This window comes from Lepisosteus oculatus, chromosome 11 (genome assembly GCF_040954835.1).
Source record: "Lepisosteus oculatus isolate fLepOcu1 chromosome 11, fLepOcu1.hap2, whole genome shotgun sequence".
NCBI classification, from domain to species: Eukaryota; Metazoa; Chordata; class Actinopteri; order Semionotiformes; family Lepisosteidae; genus Lepisosteus; species Lepisosteus oculatus.
The window spans coordinates 2,354,937-2,378,735 of NC_090706.1; the positions used below are offsets into that span (position 1 = coordinate 2,354,937).

A 23,799-nucleotide genomic window follows, 5' to 3' on the forward strand; every position below is an offset into this window, starting at 1 on the left:
GGGCAGACTGGTCCCTGTGACAGTACCTGCTACGCCAGCGATGGTTGGTCTGGTCCCGGAGGGCCTGCATGTCTGTAGGTTTTCATTCCAATTCAGCTCTTAACCTAAATCAGCTCATTACTGGCTTAATGCAACCAATTTAGTTCCTCCCCAGATTGAAAGGATCTTCAAACCCTGCAGGCACTCCAGCCCTCCAGCACCAGGCCTGGTCTCCTCGGGACGAGGCCCAGCCTTGCCTGGCTCCCGAGATCTGACACGACCTGGTCACCGAGCGGCAGCCCTGCTGTACAGGACAAACAAGAGGAATCTATCTGTTCCATCTAGTTCCTAGTGGTTGTTTAAGAGCAGAGGTGTCAAACTGACTTCCTGGAGCGCCTAGTGTCTTCTGGCTTTTGTTTCATTCTGAACAGACAGTTCAACAAGATCATAATTTTCCGAGACATGGCCAAGATTGTTCTGAAACCGGTGTCGTTGTCAAAACCTCTGAAGTAATCAGATTTCATGGCAGAGCCTTAAATTGCTTCACTTGACTACTCTGCCATCGGATGTTTTTTCTGAACTGTAGTCGTCTCTGAGACCTGCAGAGATATCTACTAGGTATTTATATATATATAAAAAATTAACTTTAAAGCAGACGGAATTTTTTAACATTCGTGATAAAAAGTTCTCCAAAGTATTAATGTTAGTAATTCGTTTAAGAGGGCCAATATTAGCCACCGAGATTTAAGCTCTGAGTTTGCAAGGAGGCCCTAGCTAGATTTACAGACTTAAAACGCTTACCAATCAATCCCACTCTGTTTCTATTAATTTTGTCCTTGGGACCGTCTGTCCTGCCGGACGAAAGGAAAGCTGGCTGTTTTTATACCCTTGTGTCATTGGCGCACAAAAGGACTCCGAGAGGATTTCCCACAAGAATATTTTCGTCCCGTGTTACAGCTTCTACACAGGAACTGACTTGAAAAACCAGCTCTGAGCGGCTCCAGGGAGGAGGGTGGCAGGAAACACATGATATGTGTAATAAATACAATTTGATCACATAATTTACTTCATAACCTCCGACGGTTAAATGTTTTTTTCTGTTTGTGTTTTTTTCTCTTGTACCTGTCTTTGAGCCTCTGGTTGTAGTTGTATTAGGTGGATGCTGCACACTGGTGGTGGTGGAGGGGATCCCCATTACCTGTAAAGCGCTTTGAGTGGAGTGTCCAGAAAAGCGCTATATAAGTGTAAGCAATTATTATTATTATTATTATTATTATTTGTAAATTCTTTATATGTTTTATAAAAATCGTTTCAAAAGGGTGGAGGGTGGCGGGCCGGGGACGTGGTTAACGGCTTTCGTCATCACATTGCGTCGGTCAACGCACAAGCCAGAGAGGAGAAGGCGGCATTTTCCGAGATACTGGAGCAGAAAAAGAAAAGCTCAGCTGAAGAACTGCGACTTTTATTGGTACGGATTCCAGCGTTCAGGGAGAGCTGCTGCCCTCTTCAATCAGAACTGAAAAGGTAGATTCTCGAAGTTTATCTGGGGACATAATGAGCAGAAATTGGAACCCAAAGCACGAGTACAAACAGCTAACTCCTGAGCGTACTTCACGCACGCTAACTTGAGACCGTACGTGTAAGTCGCAGGTGACGTCATGTGACTTAGCCGGGTTAATGCATTAATTAACACTGAGCCGTGTCCCGATTAGTTCTCGCATGGCGCCAAGTCCTTCCTCCCTGTCCGTGCATCTGTGACGTAGAACAAGCGTGGACTTCAAGTGCGAGAGCATTCGGGGGCGCATCCTTATAAAAAGAGCAATGGGCATGATGTCACTTGCGGTTGCACGGCTCAGGGTCAAAATGCTTTCTGTTGTTGATGATGCTGCTTTTTCAGTGGCTAAGTGCACGTCGGCAGATATATTTTTTTTAAAGAAGTTTTCATGCTCCGCTCGCCGCTTGATGAAATTGAATTTCATCTCGTCTGTCCCTGCATCAAAGTAGTGATACATCGTGTTCCTTCGTGTTGGGCAGGCTCCACTCAGAGCAGGCGAAGTCCACTAAGAAAGACTTGTCAATATCGGTCTCTGTTCATTCAGGGCTTTGTATTACTAATTGCATTCCTGGAATACATACAGTGTGAATCTAAAGTAGCCTAATGAAAATGTGTTTTTTTATAAAATATGAATTTTAAAACTGTGAAAAAGTTTAATTTTACTAACGTGAATATTTTATTCTGCATGGCAACTTCTCTCTGCTTTGATAGGCTAGAACATGAAACATCATTGTTCCATGAGGAACTGGGGGTAATTCCTTTCAGTGAAGAAGGGTGCATTAGGGGTCTTGTTAGCACCCTTGTGACACACAAATGTAGAGATGGGACACCCTGAGCCCCTGCAGACTTGAGCGACAACGTGCTCTTTCCTCCTTGTTTCTCACTGTGGGTACTGGTAACTTGCAGTAAACGATTGCACAGCTGCTGTAATCCTGCGATCAGGGCGACGCCCGTCTCTGAAAGAGCCACAGGAAGACAAGTTGAACATAAATACCGTGCGTGGTTGGGTAAGAGCCTTCGCCGCCGCCACCAAAAACAGACGCTGTCTAGAAGACCGTCTCGCTGAATCAGAATGACAAACAAATACAGACAAAAATGACAAAACCTCCCTTGACAGTTATCAATTTTGTGATTTCACTTCACAGATAAAAGGCACCCCACCCCTCAGACCTGTGTGCCTGGCTCACACAGACACAGAATCAGCAAATTCTGAGTCTCCGCTGGTGAGCAGAGGATGTCCATCACTCCAGAGGGGAACTCAGGTGGTGAGCCTCGAGTGCCTTTCTCTTCTTGTGTGCACGTGGGCCTACTCACCTGCCCCATCTCCATCTCCCTAGACCTGCTTGAAGGAGGTCTCAAGCTGCATCCCACCAGGCTGGCTTGTTCAGTAAACATTGCCTTCTCTGCTCCAGGCAGAGTGTGTGTAAAGCCAGATTAAACTCCTCCAGGTCAGGGAAATGGCAGATCCCTGTTTGGAACCCTGTGGCTGATTTTGACACCCTTATCCCGGATCCATTCATGGAGACCCATTCCCTCCTGCCAAAGACTTGCCCAAATCAGCCCTTCACCAGTAGTGATCCCAGTACACATATTTCTGCCGACTGGCATTTTCTAAATCTACACTTTTGACCACATCTTTCTGTTCTTTTAACTTTTGTCATTTTGTTTAGTTTTGGAGGTGGGTTGCTGGAGTGGCTTTGAAAGTTTGGGGGCAAAGTTCATTGACCTGAGTCTGGCTCCGCACTGTGCTGTTATTAGAACTTTTACTCATTTAAATCCTTTTTTTGCACGGTGATCAAATGAATTAGCTTAATCAAATCTCATTCAGTGTTGGCATTTGAAAACTTCAGCGGTGAAAATTTAAAATAACAGGCTTTCTGGTTAGTACTGATTTGTAGTGTGTGGTATTTAGTGGTATTATGGTCAGTTGTATTCACTACAAAGAAGAGGAAGTACCTGAGATATTCAGTAGGCCCTCTCAGTTCCATTCTGTCAGAACATATTTGTTATTTCATATTGTGAATGCATCTACAGTGCCATGAAAAATAACTTACCCTCTTCCCGATTTCCTCTGTTATTGCAAATTTTTGACACTGAATGTTTTCAGGTCTTCAACCGCAATCTAATATTGGATAAAGGGAGCCTGAGTGATCAAATAACACATTCTTTTTACTTATTTCATTTACTTAATGAAAGTTATCCAACACCAACTGGCACTATGTGAAAAAGTAATTGCCCTCTAGTTAAATCAACCCTATTAAAGGGATAATTAGAGTCAGCTGATTGAACACAGCCAGGCTTGATTACAGCCAGCCCTGCTCAATATAAACCTCACTGACTGTATTTTGACCCTTACCGTCAGAGTCAAGGTGCCAGCACAAAGATTCAACAAGCACATTGTGCCACGATCAAAGAAATCTGAAAAAAATCTGGAAAGGGTTACACAGCCATTTCTAGAGCTCTGGCACTCCACCGAACCACAGTGAGAGCCATCATCTCTAAATGGAGAACACTTGGAACAGTAGTGAGTCTTCCCAGGAGTGGCCAGCCAGCCTGCGAAAATTTCTCCAAGGGCGCAGCATAAAAATCATCCAGGATCACAAAGGATCCTAAAAAAACATCCAAAGAACTGCATGCTTCTCTTGCCTCAGCTAAGGGCAGTGTTCATGACTCCACAGCCAGAAAGAGACGGGGCAAAAATGGGCTTCATGGGAGAGTGGCAAGGCAGAAACCACTGCTAACCAAGAAGAACATAAATGCTCATCTCTCATTTACCAAGAAGCACGTGGATGATCCCCAAGCCTTTTGGCAGAATGTCCTATGGACAGATTAGTCAAAACTGAAACTTTTTGGACGATATGGGTCCCATTACATATGTTGTCATCATTCCCACAGTCAAACATGGTGGCGATAGGCTTTGCTACCCCAGATTGCTGGACGACTTGCCATAATTAAAAGAACCATGAATTCTGCTCTGTATCAGAAAATTCTTAAGGAGAATGTCCAGTCATCCATCCGTGACCTGAAGCTGAAGCGTAGTTGGGTCATGCAGCAAGATAAGGATCCAAAACACAAAAGCAAGTCCACATCAGAATGGCTAAAAAGAAGCAAAATTAAAGTTTTGGAGTGGCCTAGTCAAAGTCCAGACCTAAAGCCAACAGGGATGCTGTAGCAGGGCCTGAAACGAGCAGTTCATGCTCAAAAACCTATCAGTGTTTCTGAATTAAAGCAGTTCTGTAAAGAAGAGTGATCTAAATTTCCTCCATAGTGATCTGAAAGACTGATATTGAATTATAGGAAGTGTTTAGTTGCAGTCATTGCAGTTAATGGTGGCGCAACCAGTTATTAAGTTATTGAGTTGTTAAGTAATGGCAATTACTTTTTCACACAGGGGATATGGGTGTTGGAAAACTTTGTTTATTAAATAAATGAAATCATAATTTAAAAAGTCCTATTTGTTCACTCAGGTTCCCTTTATCTTATATTAGATTTTCTCTAAAGATCTGAAAACATCCAGTGTGACAAATATACAATAATAAAGGAAATCAGGGGGCAGATACTTTTTTACGGCACTTTATTTTCAGTTTTCTAATGCAGAAATTAAAAGAGAGAAGGGGCGAGAAAGGAGACCCATAGCCAGTTTTATAAACAACACTTTTTATTCATTAAAATGACAAGCAGAAGAGTTTACATATTTTACAACAGGCCATTGCTTCACTCTGTTTTCTTTACTGCTTTTCTTCACACTAAAATATTCTAATATTGTGCTCCTGTTATTAAACAGTGTTCACTTGCCAGCTTCCTTAGCTATTTTATTTAGAAAGTTATATTTTATTTACACTTATGGAAGCAAAAATTACTGTGCTGTGGATGTGTTTGAGTTCAGAATTGGCTCAAAAAGTTTTGAAAGCCAAACTATTTATTTCCTCCCTTTTTGCTAGCTTTCCTGTCTATATTTAAAAAAAATAAAAAATAAAAATGATATAATACACTGTACGTAAGATATGTATAACAAGATTTTGTGCACTACACAGTATGATGCAGGCATGCTACTTACAAGAACTCATTCATGAAAATGTTCAGGTTGTCCTTTTGAATCAGTAAAATCACAGCCCAAAGTTAAAAGTTTAAGCTTTGCAGTTGAACTCCAACCAACCATAAAGGGCAAAAACCTTCACCTCTTTTTCTTTATTTGCTGAAAAATAATACACCACGCTTTATTAATTAGTCCACAGAAAGCACAGAAGCTTGAGTCAACGTGCTTTCATGATGGTTGATTCTGTAACAAAGCAGAAATAATTACACTCGTTCAGGCTCCACTCTGCTACCCTGGCATCTGTACCTCGCAGATATCAGTTTAAAAAGTGGCACTTGTGCCAGAATAGGCATCGCATAGATTGTGGAGGTGAGAGCACCTCCTCTGTGTCTCCTCTGGGCGTCTGCTTGGGAAGCCCCTGAGCTGGGATTCTTGTGCAACGGAAGAGAGTGTTGCAGTCCTTCTCCATCTTTGCTGGCCCACGTGGCACAGTGTTTGTGAGGGACTGGAGCCAGACAGCTTGCAAGTGTCTTAAGATATGACATCCATAGCTGTACTTGCTCGAATTAACCTCGCTTTTGTAACATACTGCTATGTTTTGCTTAACAATTTAAACTAGCGCCCAGGTGAACCTCTAGTAATGTAATGCTCTTTATTTATAATGCTAACAAGTGGCAATAAAGCCCAAAGCTGTGGGTTATGGAACATACAGTAGATTTGCACACGCCATTGGGGTCAGGTGAAACATTTCTAGGCCTCTCTGGAGACACCCTTAGTTTATTTAAGCAGACCTGTGAAGTCCTGGGGACTATAGGTTGAGAAGAGCAGCTCTAAGAGCAACTACTGCTGCTGGTGGCTGATCTGCTAGGGAGCACGTACCGCTGCCTGGCCTTAGGAGGTTTGCAGCTGCTGGCAATGTCTTGGGAAGCTGAGGAGGAGGGCAGGAGAGCCCGCCCTAGTCCCTGCCACAGCTGTCTCAGCTCCTGGCGGAAGTTGCGTACAGAGAAGCAGTAGATGAAGGGGTCGATGCAGCTGTTGATACTCAGGAGGGCAGTGTGGAGCCGGTGCAAGATGTTCAGAGTAGATGGAAACTCGCAGAGATTCCCAGGCGTCCGATTCAGGGACCATATGCTTAAGGTGATATGAAATGGTGCCACACACACCACGAAGACCAGGAGCATTGCCAGAATCATGGCTTTGGCCGTCTGCCGGTGGGCGCCATGCGTGGTTTGACGGTCTCTCAGGGACCTGATGATGGAGAGGCAGGAGGTGGCGACTACAATGAAGCAGCCAGTGAAGAAAATGCAGGCCGCCAGGGAGTAGGCTGTGCTCTCAGAGAAGGCCTCAAAGCACTTGGTCTTCCCAGCTTGAGCAGAGGAGCTTTGTTTGGTCACCAGGCTGGGCACAGCACAGCCCAGCCAGAAGGCCCATGTGAGAATACAAACCAGAGATGCTCCTCTCTTCCGGAGAATGGGCCTCTTGGGCTGGCTTTTCCTAAGGATGCAGTAGCGATTGACGCTGATGAAAGTCATGAAGGAGATGGTACAGTAGGTGGACACATAGTAGAGGGAACCAGCCAGTCTGCAGCTGATGTCCCCGAAACGCCAGTCCCCTCCCCTGGAGTAGTACGACACCCAGAACGGCAGGGTGATGTTGAACATGACGTCGGCAGCCGTCAGGTTGATCAGGAAGATGCGCACAGCTTTCTTTAGCCGTTTCCCATTTCTACAGAACACCACCAGTGCCGTGATGTTGCCCAGCAACCCCAGAACAAAAACCAGGGCATAGACCACTGGCACTAGTACATATGTCACAGGGTCGTACACCTCACAGGGGGTAAGGCCAGGACTCATCTCAAAGGTGTCAGACGCCAGCCACTCGCTGTTGTTCTTCATCACGGTCTTCAGCTGCAAAATCAGAAATGGAAGTGGTGATTTAGTGCCTGTCCTTCTAATAACATTGATTTTCTGTTCTTAAAGGGTCATCGTTGTGAATGAGAATTGGTTCTCGGTTTGCCTCGCCTGGTCAAACTGAAGGCATGCAAACAGGAAAAAAGAGAGAGAATGCATTCGAGGTGATACAGGTGAGATCAAGAGAGCAGAACATGTGACTGCAGGTTTTTACTTATGCTTTTGATTTGTTCTTTTGATTTAAATCCTTAATTGTTGTTCCCTGCCCCTGCATGGCAGGGTCCTGCCCTGTCTCAGCACTGTTCACATGATGCTCTCGAATCCCCAGCTCCATGCTGCTGGCAGGGAGGCTGAAAGTGCTGATGTGGTCAAGCCCTTGCTGTGCAGAGCCTCTGTCTGATCTTATCCTGGGGGTTAAAGCTTGTAGGATGTGCTTTAGTGGCAGGAAGGGAGAAAGGGTACGTTGTGTTCTTGTTTAGTATCTTTAACCTCACGCTAAAAAAACCACAAAGCCTATTACAGGGGGGATTGAATTGTAAGTTTAGAGGAACAAATGGCATAGCAGCCGTGGAGCAGTCATCTTCACTTTCTCCCACTTCTCATTATAACCATGATGTCATTCAGTAATTCTGCTGTGTTACTGACACTCAAAATGAGCACCGCTGTCGTGAAGGCTCAAACACTCTGAGTGCCACAAGGGAAAGCAGTGAATGAACAGCCCCTCACAAACCCGTCCGGAAAGATGTTTCTTCTTAGTGGGAGGCTGGATTATGCCTGGCTGGGCAGTACCCAGTGATGATAATGGTGCTTTGCTTCTGCGAAACTATGGGATATTAGAGGATTCTCCCTCTGGATCCCTATATCACTGTATTTGCATCTGTATGCAGTGTTAGTCTCAAACACAAATATTCAAGACTATAGTAAAATAATAATGAAAAAAATCCTTCTACGTCAGCTGGAAAGACATTTTCCTAATGGGATAAGTAAAAAATGGGTTTGGTTCTGTTTTCTTAAGTAAAGTTCAGAAAATTCTCCAAGTTGAATATTACCTTAGCCATTAAGCATCAAGGTGAGCAGCATATTGAACTCATGAGCTTTGACATGCTTAATAAAAATACAAGTGAATATAAGTTATATAAAAAAACATCCTGAAAAACCAAAATAATTTAATTTAAAGCCGAGCACAGTTTAACAGCAGGTTACTGCTATATAACAGGGCTTTACGACAGTTGTGTGTTGTTTGTAGTGAAATAAAAAATGTAATTCCCATAGAACATGCTTCTATATTTAATGTTTAAGAATGTCCGAAGGTAGAGTTTGTCAAAATGTTTTGGAAAACGAGCCAAAACTGCACTGCTTACTCGTTATTTTCACACAGCAGAAAAAGATTTTATTTGGAAAAACACATTTAAATATTTAAACCTTTATGCATCACATACTGTCTTCTGTCTTTCTTTTTCGCTATGTGTGTATATAGCCACAGGCCAAAGTCTCGCTGCCTAATCTCTGCACCCCACAGCATTAATAAATAATAAGTCATAAATACGTGGATTCTACATTATATTCCTTCTGTATTTACCGTATTTCTTACAAGTGATAGAGTAAATAGCAGGGTTTGAATACTTAGTTCTACAGCCACATATTTATAAAAAATTCAGATTAAGAATGGCACCTGCTGTGGAGAATAAAGATGTAATAATCAAGCTCTCACAAAGCTGCGTGCTGGCCTGAGGTTTGCCTTCTGGTTAATGGGACTTGTGGCTGTGCCACAGCTCCACCACTGCGCCCTGCTGCCCGAGCCGGCTTCTGCTTCGTGGCTTACCCTGAAGTGGGCCTCCCCACTGGTGCGCAGGTGAAGTGCTGCCTTCGTTGTCATCGGCTCGCCTGATCTTCCTGTCTTGAGCTGAGGAACAAACAACCGCTTCTCTTTTTCTCCACCGTCTCTTCTCTTTCTTCCTTTCCCTCCTCTCACACGTGTATATTTATACGAAACGTGCGCCGAAAGGATGTGGTTTCTGTCTTGCTGTGCCTTAAAAGCGCTTTTTTTTTTGGTGAGGAGTTGCTACCTCCCACTAGTTGACCACACTTTATGTGGTAGAAGTAAATATTTGCAGAAGGGATTTAATAATCGACCAGTCAAAGACAAAAAATAAGTAGGAGCTCTGGTAGCACAGATCTGTGGCTTTGCACATCTGACATGTCTGCTCGTTGCAGGGTTTGGGGATTTGGGCACAGTGGGCTATTGGTAATACTGCATACTGTACACACTTCACATTAGCTGTTAGGGATGGGCTGTTGGCGAGAAATAAGGTTTGTCATTGTCACCAATTTACAGCATAATTGGAGCCCGACTGATGTGTATTGTATTATTTTTGTGTCTGAGATAGAAGCCCCTGAAACTCGAAATCGCACTATTGCTGCCCCAAGGACGACCATTGGTCAACACCCCATCATCGATTAAGCTGCCACAGGTGAGTCATTTCAGTGCTTTATAGGCAGAATCAGGATGAAATGGTAAAATGGGGTCAGCTGTTTAGATCAGAAGACAGGTGGTTAAAATAGTTACAATAAACTTTAAAAACTATTAGGAAATTCTGTTTCAGTACACTTTCACCCCGATCGCACCTGGAGGTGCTAAGTCTAACACAAATGCTTATGCGTGTAATCAACATCAGCAGTGGAGAGAGGTGTTATTCTCATCATTTCTTTTAATCAACACTTTTAAGATAATAGGATGCACTGTCCTTATTTGTAGAATTTTAAATCTCAGAATTTTAATGAAGCAAAGCTATTAATTACCAGTAATAAAAGTCTGAGGTGATGTAATGATTATTGGGGAGATAATCCCCTGCTGTGGTTAAAACATACAACTAATGTGTTGCTCTGGTTTTTAAGTTTTGCCACAGTATAGATTGAATATTTCACAGTTTGGCTCTGTTGAAGCAGAGCTCTTCAGGCTGTTTCAGACGTCAAAGGCCATTGTGCAACTTGGCACCTGCAGACATCGGAGGACCTCTCAAGTCAGTCTGGTCTATGGCACATGAGTTAACTCTGCTTGAGCTCCTCCTGAGAGCCTGAATTCACTCACTATGAGCTACAGATTCTTGCACCATGAATGAATTCTGGGTGAGCTGAAGAAGAGCACCAGAATGTGTTCTGTTCTGGAATAAAATGCAGCTCCACTGGTTATATTAGGAACACCCATCTCTTGGTGTATTGAACCTCTTCAAATAACTGGAACAGTTTGAACAACACATGACATATATACTGATGGAAAAAAGAAATGCAACATTTTCTGGAATGAGAATACTATAGTTATAGCTTATCTACTTTCACAAAAAAGTTGTCAATTTGTTTTAAGTCCTCTGACCAGCAATATAGCTTGTGCAGTGAGGCATTGCAACTTGCCAATCACACAAAAGCTTGTCAGGTGCACTATTACCCAACGGGGTCCAGATGGACCAATGCCTGATCAGGTTACCTTTAAAAAGACCTTAATTCAAAGTTGAGGTCACTGCAAGAAAAAGGCCACCCTTAGTCAGTTTTGTGTGCATTCCGTAATGCCATAATGTCACCAGAAACAAGGGAGAGGGCCATTGGCATGCTGCAGGCAGGCATGTCATGTGCCAGTGTTGCCAGAAACTATGGAGTAAGCAGCTCCACTGTGTCCCGACTGCAGAGAAGGTTTCAGCAGACCAGCAGGACAGATGACCGTCCAAGATCCGGTCACCCTCGAATGACCACACCAGAGCAGGACCGACGCATCAGACTGGTCCATCTGAGACATCGTTTCAGATCTGCCACCCGTACTGCTGCTGAAACTGCCAGCAGACATAATGCCCGCATCAGTGACAGGATAGTGAGACTCCATGCTGCTGGCCTTAGAGCAAGGTGACCTGTCGGAGGCCCTCTGCTCACACCTTGGGCTTGGGCCAGACAGAGGCTGTGATGGACAATCCTGTCCACTCTTTCCTGCAGGATGCTGTATGTAACTGAAATGTGCAACACATGGATCCACAGGTTTTAAACAGGATTGAAATCGGGTTTGTTCTGGATAGGAATCTGTCTTCAAGCCAGCTGTACATTGCTTGCTATATAGGATCTGTTCATTTGATATGGTGTTCTCAATATTTTTGACACTAGGTTTATAAGGGATTGTTATTTATGCTGGGGTTGGGATTGAAGTGAGAAAGGTTAAAGTTAGGGATTATTTATGCAGATGTAAGGATTCAAAGCAAATGAATTCCTAATGCATCCAGGGGTGCACATTATTCTAGAGTAAATGCAAATTAAAAATGTGCAGACAATGGGGATTCCCCAGACATTAAAGACAGACAACCACGATACTTGTTTGGGTGTCTGAAATTGTCTGCATTGATGTGTTTACATGTCTGTGATCTGTCTCTCATCATGCTCGATACGCTGTGGTGTAACACCAGTCCCTAGACCAAGACAGAGATATACACTCCTCACAGTTCAGCCAGACAGCTGATGCGTGACTGTCCCGCCTTTCCGTTAGTGAACACAAACTGGCAGAAAAGCTTGGCCTTTCAGCGCTCGTCTCTCCAGATGTTCACTTACTATATATATTTACAGCACAACTAGAAGGAAGTGAGTCTGTGTGCAAGTGGGTGTCTGTGTGTGAGCAGAGTGCGGGTGAGGAGGGAGAAGGAGCTGTTTCTTGTTTAGATCTCGTTTTATGAGTAATTCACTCTGACAGGTCAATGAGGGATGTGTTTGAAATGTGGGCACAGTACTCTGTAATTCCACATGAACGGTAATACAATTAAGACTGTATTTTTCAAATACTGTCCTCATTAACAAACAAAAGCAAAAATGATGTCTTTAAAGCTGCACAATGGACTTTACGTAATACCTTCCTAAAGACTACAAAAGACCAAACATCAGCAGTCATTCAGAATAATTTTTCCAAATGGCACAACATGCATGTTTTGACACTGTATCCTATAGCATTTGCTTTAATTCATGAGACAAGATTACAGACCACATAAGAGCAAGCGACTCCTCTGGGATTTTTCAGTTCAGACTTCTTTGGAGAAATGATGTAATGCACTTACAGCTGTGCATGATTTAATGCTGTCTGATGTTAGAACTGTCTGCACAGCTGGCATGGGGCAAGCATCATAATCAGTAGGTAGAACAGGTTCTAATATCACACATTAAGTGTGTCAGTCAAGGTTCAGCAGCCTTGGGTGTTCAATTCCATTGCAAGTCTCTGGTCCCGCTAAACCTTAATAACTGAATAATTGATCAGTTCTTGAATAATTCATCTTCAGCAGCATGGTGAAAGTAATTACGGATCAGTTCAGTCATGTAATGCCACAGAACAGAAGAGCTAGGGATTCCTAACCCTTATCTAGGTCAGGAAGAGAACTTTTACAGAAGACTATAACAGTGCCATCTTGTCATCTTGCATTGGCATGTATTTAGTCTCTACCTAAAGATGCTTTCTGCCCAACCACAGAACCAGTGTGACTTTGAAATGGCATTATGTGGAAATCTGGCTTGAAGAAAGGTAGGAAGACATGGAACTGTAACTTCAACTTCACTCTTTCTAGTTTTGTTTACAAGGTGTCATCTAATATCAGTAGTTTGCCATAGACAAAGTAAATTCTATCATATGATTCCATGGAAAAAAACCTGCATCCACAGTGAAAACAGGGTAACAAGCAGGTTACCGCACACGGCAGAAGCAAACATCTGGAGTGTCGCTTCATTTAGAGCAGAAGTAATCGGCAAAACAAGGCAGAAACTTGTGTCCTTTAAGAAAATAAATATGATTTATTAAGAGGAGATTTATTGTATTTCTGCCAAAAGGTAACTGCTTGGCTCTCTTATTATTTTTAGAGCAGCACCAGGGTAAGTGGAGCTGGTCCAAATGCTCTAGTTTTTTTTTTGTCATGCATTTCAGCTGTTGCATACTCCGTGGTCAAACTATTGAGAGCCTCAGTAAAACAAATAGACTTTCTCTGCAGCAGCTCTGTCAGAGAGCTTCAGACAGAATTCCAGCATCTCCCATTGCCAACACTTTCTAGTCTTATCGATATACTCCAGTGGAACATGCGGTTCAGTCACACATGCCCCCCTACTGGAGGCGATCCTGGCTTCCTGCTGTGGCCCGACATGGTTCAGTGGGGGTTCCTAAGATGTGCTGGTAAGTGTATAAGTATCTAAGGTAAGTGACCAAGATGTTTGCCAGTTGTTTTTTTCCCGACACAGCATTAGACAGTGGACTTCTTTTCACCTCAAAAGCATCTCTTTTTAGGACTGGAAAGCCACAAACCTAGAAGTACGTTCCTCTTTTCTGAGGTGCCTGTTTGTTGAAATTTCTGCTGTAGTAGTAGTGTTCTGTTTTTTTTTACATTACGAAACCCAGACGGAAAGGTGCTGTACTAGTGCTAAAGTAAATACAGTATTTTAAAGCCAAATAGTATATTACTGCATCCATTAGATGTTGAAAACTAAAACTGTTCACACCGTATACCTGGTTTCTGGGATGTGGTCCCATTGATTCCCCGGCTCGTTGGAAACTAATGTTTTCATGTAGTAAGGTCACAGGACCACGTCTTCACTGAGACTACTGCAGTAGCTCAAGCTTGAGAGTTACTTAACCTGGTCAGTGCACTAGTCCCTCCCCGCAATATTACTGACATTGCTTATGTTTTTATCTATGTAATAGCGTACCTGGGAATCTTACCATTTTATTTATTGTATATTATGGTACAAGTGGTGCACTGTCCAGCGTGTACCCTGCCTTGCGCTCGTTGCTGGCAGGTAGGCTCCGGCTTCCCGCAACACCGTATGGTATAAAGGCGGTTTGGCAAATGACATGACATGACATATTATGGTACAATTTGTGAGAGGCAGGGTTCCTTACTATGACTGCAGCAGTGCTGTGAAACCTGTTAAGAGTACGTGTGAACCGTCTGATTTTTGGTTTGACTGTTAAACGCTTTCTCTTTATTTCTTACTCCCTTAAAAATGGAACATGTACACAGCCGATATGAAATCCCATTTCATCTCTGTTTGATTCATCTTGTGTTACACTCCCACCCATTTTGGTTTCATGTCTGGCTGGCTGGCTTTCTCTGACTCACCGTCACATCTCTTAAAGAAATGACTCTACTATGTAACCAATGTCAATCAAAGTCTTTCAGTCATATAGAGGATTAACTTCTTGCTGCACTTGAATAGTAATGTAAAAAAAAAAGTACTTACGCCAATTTATCCTACAAACAGAGATACTTGCAAAGAAGGTGTGCTTTTTTTTGTAGCTTCAGATCCCGAGTGTGAATCATGACACTACAAGCCAGGTCTTCATGAACCCAGTATCTATCTGGATACTGGATTAACAGCTGCAATCTCCATCACTCCATTGAATGGATCACTGGGTGATGAACTGTTTCTAGCACTACTCCCTGCCCTTATGTTCACTCCTTAGCTGGCAGACGTTCCAAAACAACTGTTAAATAGCATGAATAATAAGCAAACTTTTAGTAGGTGAATATTACATGAAGCTTACTAATCTTACTAAGCAGATTCTGAGTTCAATCAATTGACAAATCAGATGGATGGGAATTTGGCAGAAACCGATGTTATGAAGCCCTGCTGTAGACATCAATGACTACAGCCCCTAGGTTGTTTATCAATACTGAGAGAGCAGCACCTATTCCAGTTCTACTTTACTGCCATCTCATGGCCTGTGCATGAAACTGAACTGTTGTCTAAGGCTAGGCACTCCCAGTCTGTATAGGGAAGGAATGGGCACTGGCTCTACTATTCAGTCTGGGAATATTAGCCATATATAATATATTATTAACTTTACACCCACACACCAGAGGTTTCAAAGAATTACTATGAGCATTTAGTACATAAACTTTAATTTAGAAAATGAGACCATTTATGTCTAATTCACCTTGTGGTCATAAGGATGCAATCAGTAGTGCAGTAAGTCAAGTCCTGCTTGTTTACAGGCGCAAAAAAGGATTTTTTGTAAGGAGACTGTGTCATAGCAGCCAAGCAGTTGCTTTAAATATAGCTGAAAACAAGATAAAAATGTGTTTTCTTATCAAGGATTTCAAGTTCATAGATTTATAAAATTAGAAACTGATTGATTAGTCTTTGTCCCTTGTTGTATTCTGAGAGCTCTCAGCTATTGTTCCCTGTGGGCATCCTGATTGGCTGTTGATGAGGTCAGAAGTGAGGTCCCAGGGTTAGGATTCTGCACCTTGGCTGAAGCCAGTCGGATTCTGGGATTGCCAGCGCCACAAGTCCTCACCTAGAGAGAGAGAGATGGGGGGAGAAAAAAGATTTTCTTTGTCAGTCTTTGCCAGCAGGACAGTCCTCCCAACTCTCACTATTCAACTACCCAGAAACATGCCTCACACTTCCACTGAACACTTTCGGTTCACACCTTTGTTTGCCCTGAGTGCCATAACAACGCAGAGATACACAGTTCACACCACACACGGACCTTACTTTCCTGAAGTGATATATTTGCAGAAATGCATTCATATTGAATTTGCCACAAAAAAAGCAAGTGTCACATCAGTGCTTTCTGAGAGGGGGAGGTCAAAACTTTTACTGACTGTATGAAAAACACAGCATTCTGATCTGTGCTACTCCCTTCAGTTTTTCACACATTACAGACTTCTATAAAAGACAGTTAAACTGTCTTAAACTACTAGAATTCTGGCTCAACCAGCTAGAGGTACAAAGGTCAAAACAGTGAGCCATGTTAAAAGAGAAAACCGCTGCTGATCCTGACTGTTTAAAAAAAAATGGGCCTGATTCAATCTGGAACCAGCTACGGTTCATGCAACCGCAGAGCATGGACACAGCCTCCTCGGGGGACACAGAGCCCAGATATACTCACACATCTTCTCCAGCCCGAAGCTGGCTTTCCAGCCTAGCTCTTTCTCCGCCAGCTGGGGGTCGGCGTAACACGAGGCGATGTCACCATTACGCCTCGGGGCAATCTTGTACTGGATCTGCCACAGACATGCAGACATCACCATAACACAACCGCAGCAGCAGGCCGCCTCAGAGATGTTTGCTTTGGAAGGTGACACAGCTCGTTCGATCACCACAACACTGCACATAAAATGCCGCAAGGCCTCTTCTGTCACCATATACCAAGCTCATTCCTCTACATATCTGTATACCTAGAAATATGCTCAGCACAGCATACAATTATAGGTTTCCTTTGAAACATCCTGTTTAGGTCACATGAGAGCAGCTGGTTACTATATTATTATTTTTGTTTTAATGACACTTGGTATACATTTTGCTGTAAAATGTTTTCCGATGGCTACCCAAAGCCAATCCCAGAGAATATGGTGCAAAGTAGGGCAATACGCACAATACGCACAAAGTAGGGTGCACACTGGCACAATTCAAAGACACCTAGTCAGCATGTCTTTGCGAGATGGGAAGAAAACCTCCTACAACCCACATGATCATGGGGAACACACAAGCTCTACAGAAAACACATGAGCTCCAGCTTCAGCTTTTATAATAAAGTCAATTGAGTGATGTCCATGAATCTGTATCTTTACTCCAGTGACATTAAGCAGGACATAATTCCAGCATTTTAGTTTTATCTAACAGTAGCCAAGCTAATCTGCTGGCATGAAATCGCAGGTTTCATATTGATACCTGGGTTTGACTGAAAAAAAAAGCCTCCTCTGCTACGGATATATGATACAAAGTTTCTCTTGACTCCACTTAAGGTCCATGCAATTCAGTTTTGTTTTAATAATGAAGCCATCAAGGTTTCTATCTCGGGAACTGAAAGATCCTAGCAGCTTATCACAGTGTAGTATGACCACCTACTACAGCATGTGCAGTCATGCTGGTGCAAAACATAACCAGTAGGGGGAGACAGACTCACCTCTCTCCCTGATGCTTTCTCCATGGCTTTCACCATTTGCAGCACAGAGTAGCCTGTGCCAGTGCCCAGGTTATAAATCTGCAGACAGAGAAGAACAGAACATCCACATCTCCCTGTGTCTGATAACAAAACATCTACAGAGTGTAAGGGAGAAGGTGGACTGGAGGACTGCAGGAGGAAGAAATCTACGAACTCAATGTGCAGAGCCGGAGAAACGGCAGACAAGAACGCAGCATGCAGATAATGGTAATTAACCAGGAGAGTAGAGGAGAGAAATAACTGGGGTGGTAAGATAAAGAATGAAAACCAGCTCAACTGAGGTACAGGAGGCAGAGGTGTCATGAGGTATCCTGCAGAAGGGAGGGTGAGCAAGTGGAGAACAGAAGTGAACACAGCAGACTGGCACGGGTCAGTACCTTACAGCCGCAGTTCTCCTTGAGTTTCCGGAGAGCAGCAATATGGCCCTTTGCCAGGTCCACAACGTGAATGTAATCTCTCACTCCTGGACAAGAAGAGAGAGGGGGAGAATGTAATAATGATTAGGTCATAAAGTCGAGTATTACATAACCATGCCTTGAGCAAAGCAATGGAGCTGCAAGACAAAGCACATGGCCTCCTCCCATTGTGTGTTAATGTGAGTGTCCATGTCACTGCCAGGAGAGGAAGGGCTGAAAGATACAGTGGTTCAGCTTTGTACGCCTCCAGCCTTGCCACATGCATGACTCTTGGACTGTTGCATCCCAACGCTGATGCAAATAGGCATCAGGTTGCAGAGAAGAGGTTTGTTGGTTGAGATACAGGACATTGTACTACACAGTGGAAGGACTTGTCCAGCTCAAGAGGACAGATCCCTACCTGTACCGTCGGGTGTGCTGTAGTCATTCCCAAACACATTCAGGTGCTCTCGTCGTCCGATCGCCACCTGAGAGAAAAGAGCATCATGGGTGGCGAAACCTGGGAGTCAGTTCGCAGCACGTTGGCTACATATTGCGAAGGATAAACTCTGAACTGGTGCAGCTGCTGACAAGTAAAAAATCTGTACTGAAACTACAAGCCATGAAGTTCAATACATTAAAAAATTTGGAAAATGAAACCACAAACTTTTGAGAGTGATGGTGATGCTCCATATGGGTTTTAGTCATCTTATTTCCATTATTAAATTCGTTTCTTATAAATCTTTTTAAATCATGTTTCAATACATGAAAATCATAAGATATCTTAAAACATTTAAAAAAAACAGGAGAGTTAGTGCATTCAGACACTCCCTATTTTCTGCTGTGCTGTATGTAAGAGGTATATGGATACTGTGTGTGTGTGATTGGCAGGTGACAATAAGACTACTAGTTACCTGGGCAACATAGGGCAGAAGGTTGTTGGGAATGCCCTGGGGGTCCTCTCCAATCTGTCCTGAGCTGTGAGCCCCAATGGGGTTGAAATAACGCAGGAGAACTGCATTCCAGTCCTGTCGGAGTGACCCACAACACAGAAGCACTGAGCACACTGGCACCACAGCTCTGTTAATACTGAACACACAACTCACACAGCACAGCACTGAGACACCAATGAGGACTATAAAAATACTGCTCACAGCACCGATACCTTGAGATTCTGACAACAGTACTGAAACACACTGTTCAAACTATGGTATGTTCTTACCAATATGAAAGTTTACCATTGTAGATTTGGTCAGTATCTTTTAGTATGACCATGATTTATTTATATTGTATTATTTTTTACTCTGCTATATTTTCCCAGGGCTTGTATCACACTTCCTCATAGCAGTCTATGTTTTATCCATCATTTCACTGTGCTTCCCTATACGTGCGATGGAATATTTCAGAATTGTTATGATCTGCTCTACTTGTTTTAGTGCACACAGACCATTAAACCCACTATTCAGACACTATTAATCCACTCCAGCAAAAGACACCGGGAACACACCCTACCTCTCACTTCTCTGCTTGAAGGCACTGATCGCAGTGCTCAGTAAAAACTGATACAGGCCGAGTACTATTCATCCTTTACCTTCTCGGCCTCGCACTGGTCCTTGATCATCTCCTCAATGAAGTACTTGGTCTTCCCGTAGGGGTTGGTGCAGCCCCCTGCGGGGTGGCTCTCATCGATGGGCAGCCGCTGGGGGTCTCCGTACACCGTGGCCGAACTGCTGAACACAATGTTGTGCACGCCATGAGCCTGCATCGTCTGGCAGGGACAGACAGAACACACTGAATCAGAATAACGTCGAAGACAGACAGACGCTAATCCTACATCTCCTAAGAAACAATAATACAGACAAAGCATGTTACGCCTAGAATTTCAAAGGACGCACAATTAGCCCATTATGTTGAATTTGCATTGCCTAAATCAGAGAGACGACACATTCTGAGCCTGTATTACTGATGGCACGCCTCTTTCTAGTGCTCTTCTGTGCTGCACTGCCGTTTAATTAATCCATTCTGAGTGTCTGTCCATCCCCGTGTTGGAGGGCTGTGATCCCAGACTGACCTCGAGCAGGTTGATGGTTCCAGTCAGGTTGACCCGGTAGTACCGCAGAGGTTGCTCCACTGACTCCCCAACTGCCTTCAGACCCGCAAAGTGTATCACAGCTGTGAACCGGTGCTGGACAGACAGAAGGAGCTGTGAGCACAGTGGCAAAAGACTGGGCCGCAGGCAGATGCAACACGGGGCGCACAGAAGGAAAAGGACATTTTAAAAGTCAGCTGAAGAAACAGAAGGTGCAGAACATTGATAGTCATTAGAGGATCAATTATACACAAAAGCAGAAAAACTTAAAGTTGTTAACCAACAAAACGACTGTCAAGACCTACCCCCTTCCAGTCACAAGTGTTGCAATCGTAGCAAAATACTGATGTCACATACGAGTGAGAAATCGGGTCAGAACATGGCATTGCTAAAAACCTAAGATTCCAGAAAATCAGAAAGAAAGAGCGACAAGAACTGTACACAAATTACAGTAAACAAACATGCAGACAGAAAAAGCCAAGACAGCGTAAGCAATCTAGACAAACTGGAGCCATTCACAGTCAGACAGATGACGGCATCGATCCTCATACCTTCCTGAAGACCTCCTCCAGCCCGGCCCGGTCCAGTAGGTCCAGCTCATGGAATTCGATTGCAGTGTCCAGGATCTTCTCAATCCTGCGCAGGCTTTCCGGAACACCCCCCTCTCCTCCACAAACAGGACCACAGGATGGATATCAGGAACCGCAACTCTCAAAATACAACCTCCGTTCTGTCTTATATGCAAAATGATATTACGGATGCCAGGATAATGAAAGTATGTTTCTCATCTTAAAAAAAAGTTTAACCCGTATAGAAAGGAAATGCATTTTGATGACTTCTGCTGTTTTGGGATGTCAAGGGAGCATATTGGAAATGACGTTAGTCTGTGCAGAAAGCAAATGAGGATTGTGAACAGCAGACAAAAAGGTCAATGTGGATTGGGAGCAACAGATGTCTCAGCAGTTCCACTGGCAAAGCAGCCCTTTGGCAAAGCTATGGATGGTCAGTCGAATTAGGGCATTACCTCGGATGGTGTTGCTGAAGTTGTCGATGACTACAGGGCAAAAACCTGCTTCAATCAGCTCCACCACGCAGTGGCTGCCAATATACCCTCCTCCACCAGTCACCAGCACCTTCTCTCCCATCCCGACTGTCTGCCACAGAAAAAAACACCAGCACTTGAGTTTTATAGAGACGACACCTCCTTGGGGAAGAAGACAGTAAAGCACTTTACACAGTCATGTTAATGTCAGGTGAAAAATGTTAGCAGACTTTTTGCTCCCAGTCTCCACATTTTGAGAGCTCAGCAGGCCTGTTTCGCACTGTTCATTATCATCACCACATGGATCCATCGCCGATTCACGGCCAGTTTAAAAAACAGGCTCAAGTGCACGAAAAAGGCTTAACAAATAAAATAAAATCAGCCAAGTCTTGCAGCAATGACAATCCAGGCTGGACAAAATGTCTTAATGTACTGTTTACCAACCAATATCGACACAGAATACAGATAATCGTTATTTGAAATCAGTTTTAAATATATAACCCCATCTGGCATTTTGAAGTGGAAACAGAAGGGGGGGTGTGAAAAAAAGCAGAACCATTGCAGGAGGGAGAAAAGAAAGAGACCCTTTACTGCCCCAACACAAAGGGGGCTGTGTTCACGGCGGGGGCGTCAGTATCCCCAGGAACGCGGTGGGATGTGGAGCCTGGAGTGGGCGTGTGTGTGTGTGGAAATAGAGATGGCAGCCTGCAGGGGTGTGCATGAGGTATTCTGGGAAGAAATCCTCCGGGATTAAACTTCGTTCAGGTTCTGCGCACAGTACAGCCTGGACATGGCTCCCGGAAACCATATGCAAACACCGAGTCAGCAGCAGCACTGAGAGGCATTTGTCAGCAAAAAAAACAAACACAACTTGTGCAATCTATAGAACACACACTTAGTAAGAGCCAGCGTCCTGTTAAAGTCTGTCCACAGTATTACACAAGGCAGGCTTTCAGATGAGACTGCAAACAAAGTCTGAGTGTTGAATGGTGACTTCAGCCTAAATTACACATCATTTTGAGGACTTCTTGTGAACTATGGACACTGTTTTTTTATATATGCTTTTTTATCTATAAACTCCTTTGCCTGCCATTCAAATCCCTTAGTACCTAATGTATAATTTAACAGAAAAAAGGGAAAAAAAAGAGTAAACCCCTCCCTTTGTTCAAGTGTCCCACAGTCAATACACATCACAGTAGAGTTAACATGGGTCTCTTTCCCACACCCTTAAATGAGCCTTCTGATTGGATCAGGGGAAAGACACAAGCCTGGGGGATTCTGGGAGAAGGAAAGTGGCCTCCTGACTTGCTGTCAGGGATTGACAAGGAGTGCCAGAGACGTCGCACAGTCCAGAGTGACACCACCCTGCTTACACGTCTGCTTTCTACGTCATGTCTCCCCAAGCCCGCCCCCCCAGGTAAGCTCATTAAAGTTGGTAGATTTAATTAGCCTGTAGAAATTTTGTCCCTTTGGTTTGCATTGATCTTTAATGAATTCATCAAATTACCAGATTCAGTATATGTAAAACCCTGAAGAAGGCTCCACGGCAGAAACGTAGTGTTTTCTTTCTTCTCCTTTCAGCATGGAATAAACCTATTACTTGTTCCTCTTCTCTCTGTAATACAGCAAACAGCTTTTACCACTAAGAATCCCAGGTGAAGGGCCATGTGCTAATGTGAATGAAGAGGCTGTGAATGAGCCTTTGTCACATGAGATCATTCAACAGAGAACAGTGCCTTGCTCCTTCTTTCCTGTGTCCTAGATGGGAAAAGGTACAACATAATGTACCAAAGCCTCACAATTTATATTAGTGCCACAAACCACTGGATACAATTCTAGTAGATCTCTAAGATAAACAAACCTCCTTCATGGCCACCACATGATTTTCAGAAAAAGCTTTAATCATTATTTTTTAAAGAATTGTAAGCAGCAAGTCAATTAATATTTGGTTTCTTAACAGGCTTATGGGATAATAATTCTATTGTTCATAAAATCAGTTTATGGGCAGTTTAAAGAAAAAAAGTTTTGAGAAAATAAAACTATCCTGATGACTTAAAAGGCGTCGGGGTCATATTAGTTCTAAAATAAGAGATCGTTAATGAAAGACTGAGACATCTCGTATCTGTTTACAAAAGATTCAATAAATGATCGATCGAGCTGATTCCAACTTGGTTTGATAAAAATCGATTACACTCGATGTTTGCAATTCGTCACACGATCAGGAAAGTAGCTGAAGTTTCCACAACTTCTCGATTAGCTGTTCGAAACGTGTCGATTATTTCAGTGAACTGCATTTAGCGACAATAAGGCGACCATTGACTGCTCAGATGTCACTCAATAAATAAAATCACGAACAAAAAATGCACTGTATCTTTTGAAAATCAGCTACAATAACTGGATATTTAACACGGGATGAATAACCAGAAACATAAAATAAGAGCAAAGGTGAATAATCCTTTCCATCCTCGTTGAGCTTTCCACAGAAACATTGTTTCAAACATCTGTATCCATCATCCAAAGATTTAATTGGCGTTAAAAGCTATTTTATTCACATGACATAGAAGAGAAAATCTATTCATTTAATTGGAAATGCATTTCCATTTTAACGCGCAATACTTACGTTTTACTTCAATCTCCGGTTATCGTCCCTGTCTTTCAGGTAACAGTGTGTCTCCGTCCCACCGCAGCTGGCGAACGATGCGTTCGTTTAAAAGGAACACAGGAAAAGGAGCAATAACCTTAACTTTAAAATGCTATTTGAGGCTTTGAATGTACCTGCTTCTTTAAGAACCTATATTTCTACTTCCTGTTCGACTGAGACGTGGAAGGAGGCGGAGGTCT

General features: G+C 43.3%; 2 protein-coding genes and 1 long non-coding RNA gene across 7 annotated transcripts; 1 reads left to right on the forward strand and 2 right to left on the reverse strand.

Moving 5' to 3' along the window:
- Nucleotides 1–1,380: 1,380 nt before the first annotated feature.
- Nucleotides 1,381–18,481, forward strand: LOC107077488 (uncharacterized). 3 transcript variants are annotated; one of them, XR_011190969.1, is made up of 6 exons: nt 1,381–1,503; nt 2,441–2,541; nt 2,680–2,796; nt 7,550–7,653; nt 9,868–17,801; nt 18,051–18,481. It is a non-coding gene; the product is annotated as an uncharacterized lncRNA (long non-coding RNA). The 3 variants fall into 3 exon arrangements; XR_001478503.2 differs by lacking the exon at nt 18,051–18,481 and having other exon boundaries at nt 9,868–9,951; nt 11,160–11,824; XR_001478504.2 differs by lacking the exon at nt 18,051–18,481 and having other exon boundaries at nt 2,680–2,799; nt 9,868–11,824.
- gpr199 (platelet-activating factor receptor) lies at nt 5,175–9,513 on the reverse strand. The gene is made up of 2 exons (XM_006631331.3): nt 9,303–9,513; nt 5,175–7,477 (listed from the first exon to the last, which is right to left on the reverse strand). Exons 1-2 carry the CDS (start codon nt 9,354–9,356, stop codon nt 6,401–6,403), a joined length of 1,131 nt encoding a protein of 376 aa, XP_006631394.2. The 5' UTR covers nt 9,357–9,513; the 3' UTR covers nt 5,175–6,400.
- gale (UDP-galactose-4-epimerase) lies at nt 15,365–23,784 on the reverse strand. 3 transcript variants are annotated; one of them, XM_069195398.1, is made up of 12 exons: nt 23,579–23,784; nt 22,466–22,573; nt 20,941–21,070; nt 20,468–20,580; nt 19,899–20,012; nt 19,419–19,595; nt 18,742–18,855; nt 18,249–18,315; nt 17,810–17,895; nt 17,394–17,471; nt 16,377–16,491; nt 15,365–15,779 (listed from the first exon to the last, which is right to left on the reverse strand). In XM_069195398.1, the coding sequence occupies exons 3-12, from the start codon at nt 21,059–21,061 to the stop codon at nt 15,715–15,717; spliced, it is 1,050 nt and encodes a 349-aa protein (XP_069051499.1). In that variant the 5' UTR covers nt 21,062–21,070; nt 22,466–22,573; nt 23,579–23,784; the 3' UTR covers nt 15,365–15,714. The 3 variants fall into 3 exon arrangements, with proteins under 3 accessions (XP_069051499.1, XP_015204246.1, XP_006631280.1); XM_015348760.2 differs by having other exon boundaries at nt 20,468–20,583; nt 23,579–23,783; XM_006631217.3 differs by lacking the exon at nt 22,466–22,573 and having other exon boundaries at nt 20,468–20,583.
- Nucleotides 23,785–23,799: the final 15 nt, after the last annotated feature.